This window comes from Falco punctatus, assembly GCF_963210335.1.
Source record: "Falco punctatus genome assembly, chromosome: 3".
In the NCBI taxonomy this organism is placed as follows: Eukaryota; Metazoa; Chordata; class Aves; order Falconiformes; family Falconidae; genus Falco; species Falco punctatus.
The window spans coordinates 9911777-9924946 of NC_137582.1; the positions used below are offsets into that span (position 1 = coordinate 9911777).

The 13170-nt window shown below is 35.2% G+C and overlaps 1 protein-coding gene across 15 annotated transcripts in view; it reads left to right on the forward strand.

Annotated features, from left to right (window-relative positions):
• CDH18 (cadherin 18) overlaps positions 1-13170 on the forward strand; it is a 689972-nt gene that overhangs the window by 626047 nt on the left and 50755 nt on the right. For all 15 annotated transcript variants that reach the window (XM_080377753.1, XM_080377755.1, XM_080377756.1 and 12 more), the window contains 2 exons: positions 5173-5360; positions 11879-12132. In XM_080377753.1, the coding sequence (XP_080233879.1) occupies positions 5173-5360; positions 11879-12132 (442 nt within the window). The remainder of the gene's footprint in view (positions 1-5172; positions 5361-11878; positions 12133-13170) is intronic.

Sequence of the window (13170 nt, forward strand, 5' to 3'; positions counted from 1 at the left end):
TTCTGATCTCTGAGAATTAGTCAGAATGTTCTCAGGTACTTTTAGTTACTGTCTCTAAAGGCAATGTTGCATGGAACATAAATTAAACTCGTGATTATAATCTTAACTCACAAACGTAATTCCCAGGTTGCACTGAGATGTAAAAAGCAGGGACATGGGGATGCGCAAGCCTTCTTCCAACCAGAGGAGTCTATTGCATCTAAGAAGAATGTTTTTTTTCTAAATTGACCCAAGAGTGTTGTGATCTCCAGAGTTTCAAGGCAAGCAAAGTGTCATGACTTTTGAAGATTGTTTTAGTGTCATATTTGCGAATAAGCAGTAACTTCACTTACAATGCAACTATTTTTTGAAAGCGCAAAAGCACTCTTTTTTTGACAGGGAAGGATAATCCAAACCTCACATGTTAAAATTTTCTTCCGTAGTTTAGCTGTATGAAAGGGATGTTGTCATCAGAAAGAGTGGTTAGAACAAAGCAGATACAAGATTGACTTAAGTTTCTGGAATTGTCAAAGCGACTGTATTCATAATGATGATGTGTTAAAATTGGGTTCATTATATTAAAAATAAACATAGTAAAGAAAGATGTAACAAATGTCCAAAACATGCTGTGAGAAATGGACTTCTGAAAAACCTGCAGTCTTAAAAGAGAAATTCAGAACAATCTATTACATGTAATGAAAACAAGCAGCTCTGCGAATGAAGAATAACTTTGCAATAGAAAGCCACCAAGCAAGCTGAGCACAGTCCACAGCTGGAGCTGCGCTGTAGTTTTATCAAAGATGGCTGGCAGTAAAATGTGAGATGTAACTGGACAAATGCCAGGTGTATATATATATATATATATATATATTCATGTGAGACCTCCACTAGGTGATCTGACCCAAAACCTTGCTTATCAAAGGTTCAGACAGATCAAGTTGCTAAGGGCCTTATCTAGGCAAGTTTGGAAAGGTTCTTTTCAGGTCCTTTTCTGCAAAGCTGCTTTACAGGCAGTTGGCCTCAAGCGTGTACTGGTGAATGGCATTGTTCCTGCCCCAGTGCTGTCACTGAACGCTGTGACGCTTCTGTTAGCCCGTTCCTCCACACTGTCCAGATCTCTTTGAACAGCAGCCCTGCCCTCCAGCATACTGACAACTTTTTGCCAAGTCCGTATTGTCCACTCGCTTGTTGTGAGTACATGCAACCCATCGTTCAAGTCATTAATTAAGACATGAAATAGTTTTGGCCACAGTTTTTATTCCTGAATAAGTACTGTTCATTGGCTGCCAGTTGAGTTTTGTGCTCATAATCATCAGTTTTTAAGCCTGGTTCACTGTTCCATTTATTTTTCATATTTTATCAATTTGGCTTATAACTGAGTATTTAGCTAGTTGTAAGTTCAAGCAAACTTTATGTAGCCCTTCAATATACATTTAGGATATGGTGGTATTTTATGTTAAGACAATCAGTTGCTGTGTTTATCGATTTGCTAGTAGATAGAAAAAGACATCAGTGTATGAGCTGTGCCGTATGAATGAACAGCATTCTGTTGGTTCACCACCAAGCAATATTTATAATGTTACTAAAAAGATACATTGGATAAACAAATAACAAGCGGGACAAATAATTACTTATTTCTTTATTAGTTCAGTATTATACTTCTCCTCCCTTTGTTAAGTAAGGCAATTCCTACGATTCAAGAGGTCATTATAATCCCTAAAAGTAAGTAAAAATTATCAACAGAATAGATTAGTAAATAAAATAAATGAAATAACATGCTTATTGAGCTGCAATAAATACTTTCACACATCCTTTTTTGAGATTCTCAGACACAGAAATTGTTTTTCTGGGAATAAAACACAGCATTATATGTTGCCTCTAGGCTAATAGAAATGAGAAGTAAATTTTTCTAGAGATCAATAAATTGATTTTGTATTATAATGACAGGTAAGTCATATAGTTTATTGGAAGAAAGATGAAGATCACCGCAATGTACTTGAACAATGTTTCAGTTAGCATGAAGTCCTGCAAAGGACTGTCCCATACAGTACATTAAATGGAAAAGAGTATTAATTTACTCATTTCATGAGCTATGTGAACACATCTCTAGTGATTGGTAACGTAACATTGAGATCCAAATCAACCTCTACAGAGTCTTGATCCGTAAGCCACGAGGCAGCTCCTCTAGAACAATTTAGAGCATCCCTAAGATTGTTCGAGATTCCTGCTTTACAACAGTTCCTGGAAGGCGGTGAGGCTGGGAACGTAGGAACAATCTGTTCAACTCGGACAGATTTGGTAGAACAGTTTTGATACAGACTGCTACCTGATCCTCAGGGCTCTCAACTTTCCAACCAACTTTTAGAGGGTTGAAAGAGACTCATAGCTTACAATAAAGAACAATAAAATCGCAGTATACACATCCCACATTATTTTTAATTTGTATAAAAAATTATTCAGTGCCCAAGGAAATTTTCAATTCAGTCTTTAGTCAGTTCCTCTACTTTCCAGTTATAAAGTTTACAATGTTTTAGTAAGAACATTTCCAATTTCCACCACTAGTCTAAATAAATGTCTATAATATGTTCTATCTAACCTTCCTGTTGCTGAATTTTTTCCTCTTATGCACTTGTTGGTTTTAGATAATATCGTTTGTAATTATCTACCTGGCTCATGTCTGTGTGAGACATCTTTAGGCTGTCTCTGTGAAGCAGTGGTTAAATACTTGTTGGGAGACATTTCTGACCTTATGATCTAAGAGTTTATATTTTTTTAACAGATTCCTTTTAATTCCATTCATTTTTTGGAAACGTCTCAGTTCTACAAATACCAACAGATTATTAATGAGTGATTTCAAATATTTGTTTTGCTTGACGTTTTACTGTTTCATAATGTTTGATGCTGGTATCAGTAAAATGATTTTCTGAAACAGATGGCTAACACTTGGAGTGTGATTATAAAGCAGAGTGTAGTGTCATGTGGATATATTTGAACTAGCTTGACTATTTGGAAGTCTCTAATTAGTTCACCCTATCATATGGTTTATAACACTTCCAGTTCCTGAAGTGGCTTGATTATATAACATATGCTTTATGGCCTCTGCATAACATATTCTTTATGGCCTCTAACTTTTCGTTTTTTGAATGCATTAGTAAGAGCAAAAGTATCAAAAGACCACATGTCACATTTATTTTAACAATACGTAAATTCCAAAATGAATCTCATCCCATCACTATGAATTTACATATGAAATAAAGCAACCAGGAATATTAAAGTGTCAGTTGAGATCATCTGTAAGCACAAAGCACTGCAAAGGAGCGTATGACAGAGCATTTATTTGGAAGATTGTGAAGAGAGCTTTTATATGCATATCAAAGAATTAACTATGCTTTTTAATTGACTCAACTACTAAGCAATTTTCCTGTTACATCAGTGACAGTATTTTCTTTTTTTACATTTTAAATTATCCTATTTCTTTGGTTCTGCTGGACATTGGTTGTTTCCCTTGAGATTTCCCTAATGCACGGTAACATTTTTTATTTTCCTAGGAAACTTTCCTTTTGGACTAACGAAGTCTAGTGCACTCATCTGTCCTTCTCATACTGCTATTTGTGTAGTAGTATTATCAGCTAGTATTACAATAACAATTCAAGACTAAAAATAGGTTTAGGAACCATTGCATGAGGAATTAGAGAAATTTATTATAAAGTCCTCTGTTTTCTAACAGGTGTCTAAAGTTAGTTTTATTCTAGTGATAACATCTATTCCCTTTGCAATTGCACTTCTGTAGATTCATTATTTCTTCAATCATCCAACAGATTATGGTTTTCTGCCATAATGCTGGTTTAATCTCTGAATTTGATTTAAAATTTGCCTTTCTTTTTCCGCATGCTTACTGAGGGCACCTCTGCAGTCATGCCAGCTGCTTTAAACTCAGCAAACTGTAAAAATGTTAGCCTTCATGTGTATTATCCTCTGATCCACTGTCCTGCTCCTCAGTGTTGCACTGTTGCGTTAACTATTGCAGAATGCCTAAGATAAATATAGAAGATAATTCTGTAGGCTTTCAGAAAATATGCAATAACAGAAGTTGTTATTTTGGTCTCTTTTCTGTGTTGGTGGTTGGCCTGTGATGTAAACTGTGCAGACTACTGGGGAGAGATTTGGATGGGGGGTTGTGTGACAGGGGTGGTATGTGCACACCTATTGAATGCATATTCTCCTCTTCAGTGCTGGTAGGTTTCAGCATCCCTACTGTGCTGCAACACTAGCATTATTGGATAACATATCTTTGAGATGTCTTTCTGTCCTAGTTTCAATGGAAATCGAGGTTTATGTATTCACATTGTGTTTGTTTGCCACTTTTTTCTCCTTGTGGCACCGTTCTGTCCCCCAGGCAACCTTGTACCTGTGAGTAGATTTAATCCAAAAGGATAGAGACAGTTAAGAAAATTATCTTAAAAAAAAAAAAAAAAAAGTAATAATTAACCTACAGGTTATAAAAACACTGAAAGGATGTCATGGTTGTTATGGATGCTTTTTATGGGTACAATAGGGTAATACTTTAATGTACCCATTATGTTGATTTTCCTTTACCATGGATACCATTTGAAATGTATGTGCAAAGTTTTTTGTGCTGCAACAATACCACTACAAAGTGGTAATGGTAAAAATATTCATGTTTGTTATGTTTTCCTGTAGGAAAAAAAAAAAAAAAAAGTGTTGATTCAGTGTTGCAAAATGTTGATGCAGTTTTGCAAAACTGATCAGATTTCAGAAAAACAAATTAGACAAAGATTTTCCAGCTCACAAGTACTCTTTTGACTACTCATTTGATGGTATGTTGGTGAAAATAAAGACATTTTTGGTTATGAAGAAGATAAACTTTTAAAAGTACTGGTGTGAAGTAATCTTCTAATTTCTGTGATATGTGATGAACAGCAAATGTAATTGTGAAAACCAAAATCTTGTATTAGTTATTTGGATTTTGAATAGGGAAGGAAAGCATCCCAAGTAAAATACAATTCTCTTTCCAATTATTTCAGGAATCTAAATAAGTTCATAGGTTTATTTGTCAGTTTGGCATATTAAATATTCTTCTCTTTACTCAGAAGTGTAACAAGCACATAACAGTTCTCTAGTTTGGCTAGAAAATGTCCAAGCTATTGTGGTGTTTGTTTTTTCCCCCCTCAGAACATTATCAGCTGTATGTTCCTGAATCAGCTCAAGTTGGATCAGCAGTTGGCAAAATCAAGGCAAATGATGCAGACACTGGTTCAAATGCAGATATGAAATACACAATCATAAATGGCGATGGCTCTGGAGTGTTCTCTATATCTACTGACAAAGAAACAAGGGAAGGAATCCTTTCCCTGAAGAAGGTAAGCAATAGACTTTGAAAGTTCCCTGTGTATGTAATTAAAACATAACGATGAATGCTGAATAAGCAGATACCATGATGAAACTATTTTACTGTGTTAATCTATTGAACCATGAACTTCATCAGTGTAAGCTTCTCCACGTTGCTTCCTGAGGCACTCTAAATCTTTGCAGGAAAGCAGGGAGAAAATAAATCCAAGGAAAGAAACAGTTACCTAAACTTTCTGTGCTTTTTGAATAATAATATCTAATAGTTATAATAAATTTAATCTTATTGAATTTTTTATGAAGATAGTTTATTTTTTCTGAATGATGGTTTCGCATGTTACGTATCTCTGAAAGAAATAAAATTTGGCTGGAACTTGTACTGTTGTCCCCAAACTGCATGAATCTTGATATAGAAAGTTTATATGTGGCAATGAAAGTATAATTCAGTTTTCGTGGACTTACTCTTCAACTTACTTGCCCGCTCACAGCTAAATGGTCAAGTATTGTGCACTGTTTAGTGTAAATACCAAATTTTTTATAAAGACGCAAAATATAACTGAGCCAAGCCATCACACAGTTATCATTTATACAGATTTCCTATATTTATCCCAGTCTATTTAAACTATTAATTATAAAGTGCTCTTGCTATTTAATTTCATTCTTAACTGAATTCGATGCGCAAATCTAATTCCATAGATAATTTCCTCTTCATATTATGTCCTCTGAACTGAGGTCATGGTGAACATTTCCTGAAGTGTCTGCCAACTTACGCTAATGTTCTGTGGCTAGATTTAAATTTACTTTTACAATAACCTAGAGAGATGGGCTATTATATTTAAGTATTTTTTTAAAAAAAATCCTTTCCTACAAAGAGAAATTTCCAAAAAAAGTGAAAATTTCATTTTTCACAGGGACTAACAGACATAAATTAGAATTCTCACATGGATTTGTTCTTACTGAGTCTTGTAGGCATCAATTATAGTCATACAGCCTAAAAAAGAAAAATGACTTTGTCTTCATATTTGGTAATGGTATTCTGGGCCTGATCAACAGTAAGAGGAATGAAAACCAGAGTAATGTAGGAAAAGAGAATAAATAAAAACTATCATAATGAATGTGGGTTTTTACATCTGAATAGATATGTATGTGTGTACAATTTTATTTAACATCTTAAAAAAAATATTTTGTATCTGAAGGAAATGCTATTTTTATAATTCAGAATGATTTATAAATGGTTCCTGTCTCTCCCAGTATCTTTAGAAGCTTTAATTCAGTATCTTTTGTAAAGGTTGTCTAATGCCGATCTCTTTCAGCCACATTAAAAGAAACGGGGTTTTTTATACCTTTGAACTCATTTCCTCTTGGCCTTGGTGTAGCTAATGCCATAAACTGTTACTTCTTCTTCAAAATGAGCATTGTTCTTTGTTTAGGAGTTCACCATGACTATTGTTCATTAGATACAACATTTATGCATATTGAGAACATGAAGCAGAAAGGAAGAATTTGCAAGAAAGAGTCCATGCATAAAAAGTATAAAATCATATTTCTTACATTTTTTGGCAGACAAAATAGCTTCAGAGAAATTTTCACTGTGTTTTAGAATATGACAAAAGCATATGTTACCTGTTCTTATACATACACATGACAGTGATTTGAGTCATTTTCCCATCAAGACAAGAATGGGTACATTTTGTTTACATAGTGTTATATTTCAGTTGAGCAGAAATTCAGCACTTAAAGCTAAATGAATTGGTGTGGTATACCTCTATTCTTTCTTTCCTCAGAGAAGTTATGATATCACCTTGTACAGTACAAAATGGAGATAACATTTTTTTTTTCCTCAGCTTGTATGCCGTTCAATAAGTATTTAATATACTGTGTGCTTTAATTACTTTTAACTGAGATTGGGTTTGAAGCTGAATTAGTTTGATAGCCTACTTAAAACAGATAATCCCCACTAAGAACAGAATCGGTTTTGTTTCATATATCAGATGCCAATACCTTCTGTAACAGTACAATAGAATTATTTGTCATTTAACACTTCTTTAGCAGAATTCATAGTATAAACATCAGAAAAAGCCAGAAGTAAATACATTGTGTCTGAAGATCTGAAGTTTTCCTCAAACCTTTCGAAGCTTCACTTATCTGAGGTTCTGATACAAAAATCACATTTCTCAGCACCTCCATACTAGGCTGTTCAACAGGCATGTAAAGTCTGTGACTGTTGGAAGGAATATTTTCTAGTCTCATTCTGGGACAACCCAAAGTGTCTGGTACTTTCACTGTCTCCCGTATTGACAAGCCCTGTCTCAAAGATCCTGCCACAATGGGTCCATTGCAAATTGTCATGAAGGATTTCCCCTTTGCCTCATGCAATTCCTTGTTTGAGTTGAAGACTAGAAGAAACCAAAACAAAATAGCATAGTGAAAGCCATTACTCTCTGGATCCTTCAGAGAATGACTCGTCAGCATGTTCCCCCCTTGTGACTTTCAGATAAGTATGCTAGAACTTTTCTGACCTCAGGTCAGCAAGTATCATTCAGGCTTCCCAGAAAAAAAATATGTGAACAGCCCATGTCGCTTCCATTTTGTGTAGTGAGACTGGAAATGTTCAGGGATAAACTATTTGCTTGTAAAATTCTGCTATTCCATTTGGGAGTCTGATATTAGAAACACAGACTGCAGTATAAAGAAAAGCAGTGTTTTCTAGTTAGCCCTGTGACTGTTCACTTGAGCTACATCTGGTATTTTCAGTTTTTCATGAAAATCATGACAACCAATGAATACATACTGCAGATACACAGGTAATTGTCATGGAAGGACATTCTTTGGGAAAACAGAAATGTGAACAGAATTCTGTTCAGGTCCATCTAAAATTTAAAAGTTTTGTTTCCTTTCCAGGAAAGAGTTAATAATCTTCAGTGTTGGGACAATTTTAGTTAAATCTAGAAATTATGTAGATTTCTAGAGGGACAGGAAAGTGCTGCCTCTCACTTTATAGCTACAGCTAATGACTGAGATAGGTGACTGATAGTCAAGGCCTCTCTGTGAGTTAAATGAGGGAGAATTTAAACTTTGGGTTTTACACATTACAAGTGAACATCTTTACTAGTCATTTATTTGAGTATTTACTTCTCTTGGGGAGAGCAAGAGATCAGACAGGACAGAGACGCATCTTTCTGTTTGTCTGTTGGGATTTAAATGAGTCCTATGGTGAATCTGGTGGGGTAGTTGAAATATTTCCTTTGTAAATATAAATTATTTTGCATTAGCATCTTCATGCCCAAGTTTTTGCTGAATTGGAATACCTTAGGTATTTTAAGCCGAATGTTATGATTAATAGATTACTAACAAACAAACAAACAAAAAAAAAGGGGGGGGGGGGGGGGGGCGGGGAATAAAGACCTCCTACTGGTAAACACCTCAGATCATACAAACACCTCAGAAATAATGGATGAGTCTATAAGCAAATTTCTTAGCACAGCATTAGAGAGGCTATAAATGGCATCCCAATTTGTTCTTCAAATGTAAGACAAATGTCAATTTTAGCACATGCACAATGTTTAAGTTGAAACCCAGCAAAATACAGCTCTGTAAATTCAAATTGCAACCAGATTTCATTTTTTTAATGTTTTATCAGAAGTAAAAGTGATGTAACACCTGGAATTCTGAGTTATACAAAGATGTGGAATATCACAGGGCTTGCTTTGCTTGTAAGTCTCTTTATTTCTCCTCAGGAGAGAACAATAAAAAAGGAATATATATTTTGTATATATACACACACACACATATATATATATACACACACATATAAATAAAAAATGTGACCTCTAGTAATAGAAGTACTTAGTATAGTCTGTGTATTTTCTGTCTGAAATAGCTCAGTGTTGAAAATAGTGGGGTTTAACCTCTCTGAGTCACAGTGCAGAAGAGTAAGCTCTTTTTCTCTTACGTCTCAGTATCTGATTCTTTAATTCAGAAATGTTATGGGAAGAAGAAGAAGAAAGAAAATAAAAGTAAAAAACTGTTTTGGCTCTCGTTGAAATGTTAGCTTTTGCTGATTACCTGAATGAATTATTCTTGTATTTCTAGAGAAAAAAAAGTTTTGGTATTGTCTGATTGAATAACTACACAAAAAAAAAAAAAAAAAAAAAAAAAAAAAAAAAAAAAAAAACACCAAGATTTTGTGTTATTCCTCTTGTGTTTTCTGGGAGAAATTAATTTTCCTGTACAACCTAATCCAGTCATCGTCAGTATAAACTTAAGTTAATTTTCAAAAAAGGCATATTTTTTATAATTTGCAATCCTCTTGTAATCTTGTTTAATATTAGAATATATATGCTTCAGATAGAATTTACTAAACATATTTCTTTATGAACTGATCTAATTGAGTGTTATGCCTTTCCCCCCACCCCCACCCCCGTAACAGTAAGAGATTTATCAGGCTATGGTAAATTTCTATGGTTTACATTCAGAAAAAGGAGACAGAGAAAGCAATTTACAAGTCGCATACTGTTAGGGTTAACAGAATGAATTAATTGTCCTTCAATATACAGAGGAGAAATCAAAGAAATACATAACATATGTAAGTCCTGACCAACTATTTTTCTTATACATCATAGCCAAATTTACTGTAGAATTTATCTACAAAACACATGCTGACATTGAGAAATCACACATTGAGTTCCTCATATTTCTTGCCTTCAGTACCACTTTTCTACTCTTTGGGGTGGTAGGAAATACCAGTTTAGCCTTGATTGAAGGCTTGAATACTTGTACCGAGTTCTGTTCAGGCAGGCTGTCAGGTCCGCACAGAACAATACTGGTCTTAGTGCAATTCTGCCATGCCATAATATCATAGTAATTTGTATTCTAAAAAAGAACTCCACATGTATGCAACTTCTTTTAGTGTTGCTTCTGTTCTGAAACTGGTGTGTGTGTGTGTGTATATATATATATGTACAAACTATCTGCTTTGTTCAGTATGATAATAAATATTAATCTACCTCTCTGTCTTTATAAATTGGCTGAAGCCAGAAATTTGTAACTCAGTAAGTATTGAGGTGTCTCTCATCAAGAATGAGTGCTTTTCCGCAATGTAGAAGCATTTTTAAAAGATAGCAATCTGAAACATGAAATCTGTCCTATGACTGCCTGGAACTAAACTGTTTTTTTTTAAAAGCTTTTTCAGTAATTGGAACAGACAATATATTAAAAAAATAATAATTTCTCACATGAAAGTCTCAATGGGCTCTCTGTGAAAAGTAGTCAGTTACTTTAGTGAGACTGAAGAAAACAACTTAAAATAGTTGTGGTCTTGTAAACATGGGTCCCAGTAAAAACATTGCTTAATTCTGTATCTGCTAAAGGTACTTCATTACTTGCATACTTTTAAGGTAAATACTTTTACAGTACTTTTAGTCCCCTCTACTGCATAACTATCTGACAGTGAAAGAGTTGAGTGTCATGTTGATCTACCTTGCATAAGACAATGTAAAAGCATGCTAATGTAGTGTTAAATTAACATATCAAGTCAGTAAAATTAGTTCACAATAATCTGAAAATCAGCCAAATTGGGGAGATGAAATTTTCACGTGTAAATAGCAAGCTAGAAATGGGACTGCTAAGAAAGAACATATCCATGCTGTGTGATACATGAGTGAGACCCCCAGCTTCTTCCTTCCTGGTGGAGAGGTAGGGTTCCTAGTAGGAATCCATTGATTTAAATAACAGGGCAGTGTTAAAGTGGCAGTGGCATTTCTGGTGGATGGTACAGATGTGCCTTCTGTTGTGTTTTATTCAAACTTTAGTTCCTGTAGAAGGCACGTCCCCAGCTGCAGTCTTTCTTCCCATTTGTGATGGTATAATCCATGTACAGCACAGCAGTACGTGGTAAGACAGGCTGAAGAGTTGTCTTTCTCATTGCTGGTGAAGAATTGAAAAGAAAGTGGTCTAGAATTTAGGGATGCACCCTTTCTGATTAGAAAAGCCCAGAAGCACGTGTTTAGGCTATTCCTACACGTTTAAGTTCCTGTCTCTTAATGGTAACTGTATTCCTGCAAGGAGTTGCTTTTTTCAATTGAGGATTTAAGAGAAGAGATGCCCAAAAGAATTTTAGTGTCCTTATCACTGTCTATTAAACATGTTAATTGAAGTTGGGAAGTTAATTTAATTTGGGATACATCAGTCTCTACCTTTTTCAGTATTTATCATTGACCAAAGGTGACAAAACCCAGAGACTTAATAGTATCACGGAAGAGGAATCTAAGGCTCACTCTAAACCCCAAGTTCTTCCAAAACTGGTACCTTGCCCATAGTTCTGTTGTAGAGAACACCTGAATCCATCCTGCTTCATGTATATCCTCCTACTTACAAGGTGTGACAGTTGCTGCCAGAATGTCACAGAATATTGTCCCTCTCCAGTAACACGAGGAAATGTGTTTTAAGTTAAATGGAGAAGATGCAGGTAGGTTGCTAACAGGCTAAACTGAAGCACAGAACGGCACTGATAAATCTTTTTTTCTGCCAACAGCCGCTCAACTATGAAAAAAAGAAATCATATACACTTAATATAGAAGGAGCAAATACTCACCTTGATTTCCGCTTTTCACACTTGGGACCATTCAAAGATGTAACAATGCTGAAGGTCATTGTTGGCGATGTGGATGAACCTCCGCTCTTCACTATGCCTTCCTATGTCATGGAAGTTTATGAAAACGCGAAGATTGGGACTGCTGTTGGCACAGTAACGGCACAAGATCCTGACACTGCCAACAGTTTAGTGAGGTATAGTAAATCCATATTATATGAGATTGAATTCCAGTAGCTAAAGGATTAATGACATCAGGGATGTATGAAACTATGTCTTTTATTTTAGTACCTAAAGAGAAACACATGTCAGAACAGTGTCATTATCACTCTGTATGGATTTGATTTAATAATATAAACTTTGACCTTTTGTTGGTTTACACTAAAATTGTCATCTAGCCTCTGAGCAAAGGTCTGTGTGCATTAGTTCTGTAACAGCACCTCCAAACGGCTCATAGAACAAGGCCAGTGTGTTACCACACGATATAAAATGGTGCATTTCACTGGCCTGCTGCCAGTCAGCATCCTGCTACTAGTTGTAAATCTATTCAGGATCATAATGCTGTTTTCCCCCTGGCATGCTAGTATTGTGCTGGCCCTCTGCACGCTTGCCACACTGTAGCTGTCCAGGTGCTTCTGCAGGACAGGAACTGGATTAGGTATGCCTTTCCTCACAGGCAGACAGTGCAATTTTTGCAAAATTGTGTTTGAGGAGGAAGCCATTATTTTGTAATATGCTTCGGTTTTAGTGGGGTATCAAAAGAATAGAATGGGTGTAATAATGTACCCCACTGACGTTGCTAAGGGTATGTCATATCATTTCCAATTACAAAAACTAGGGCAAAGCGAAGTACTGAGAAGCAAGCACTTGAAGATCACATACATCATTTGAAAATTAAATGAATATGTAACATACCAGGAAGGAAATATTTTCGTAGTCTTTTTAATGGAATTCTAAAATAAAATGTTCTTGTTAAAAAGAAAAAGAACATAAAAGAAAGGAAGATTTCTGTGTTGCTGCTTTGGCCAGAATACTTCTTATAATAACAGAACTGGCTTGGAAACAGGTCATGGTCTGAACTAAGGAACAGAAATGAAGCTGGAAATACCCCCCAACAGCAAGCCTGGAAAAGCACTGATGCCGTAAATTTATATATTGATGTTAATTTGACTTATTATAAACATAAAAGCATTTAGTTTTAACCTTGAACACTCTGGAATTAGAGTTTGAATTCA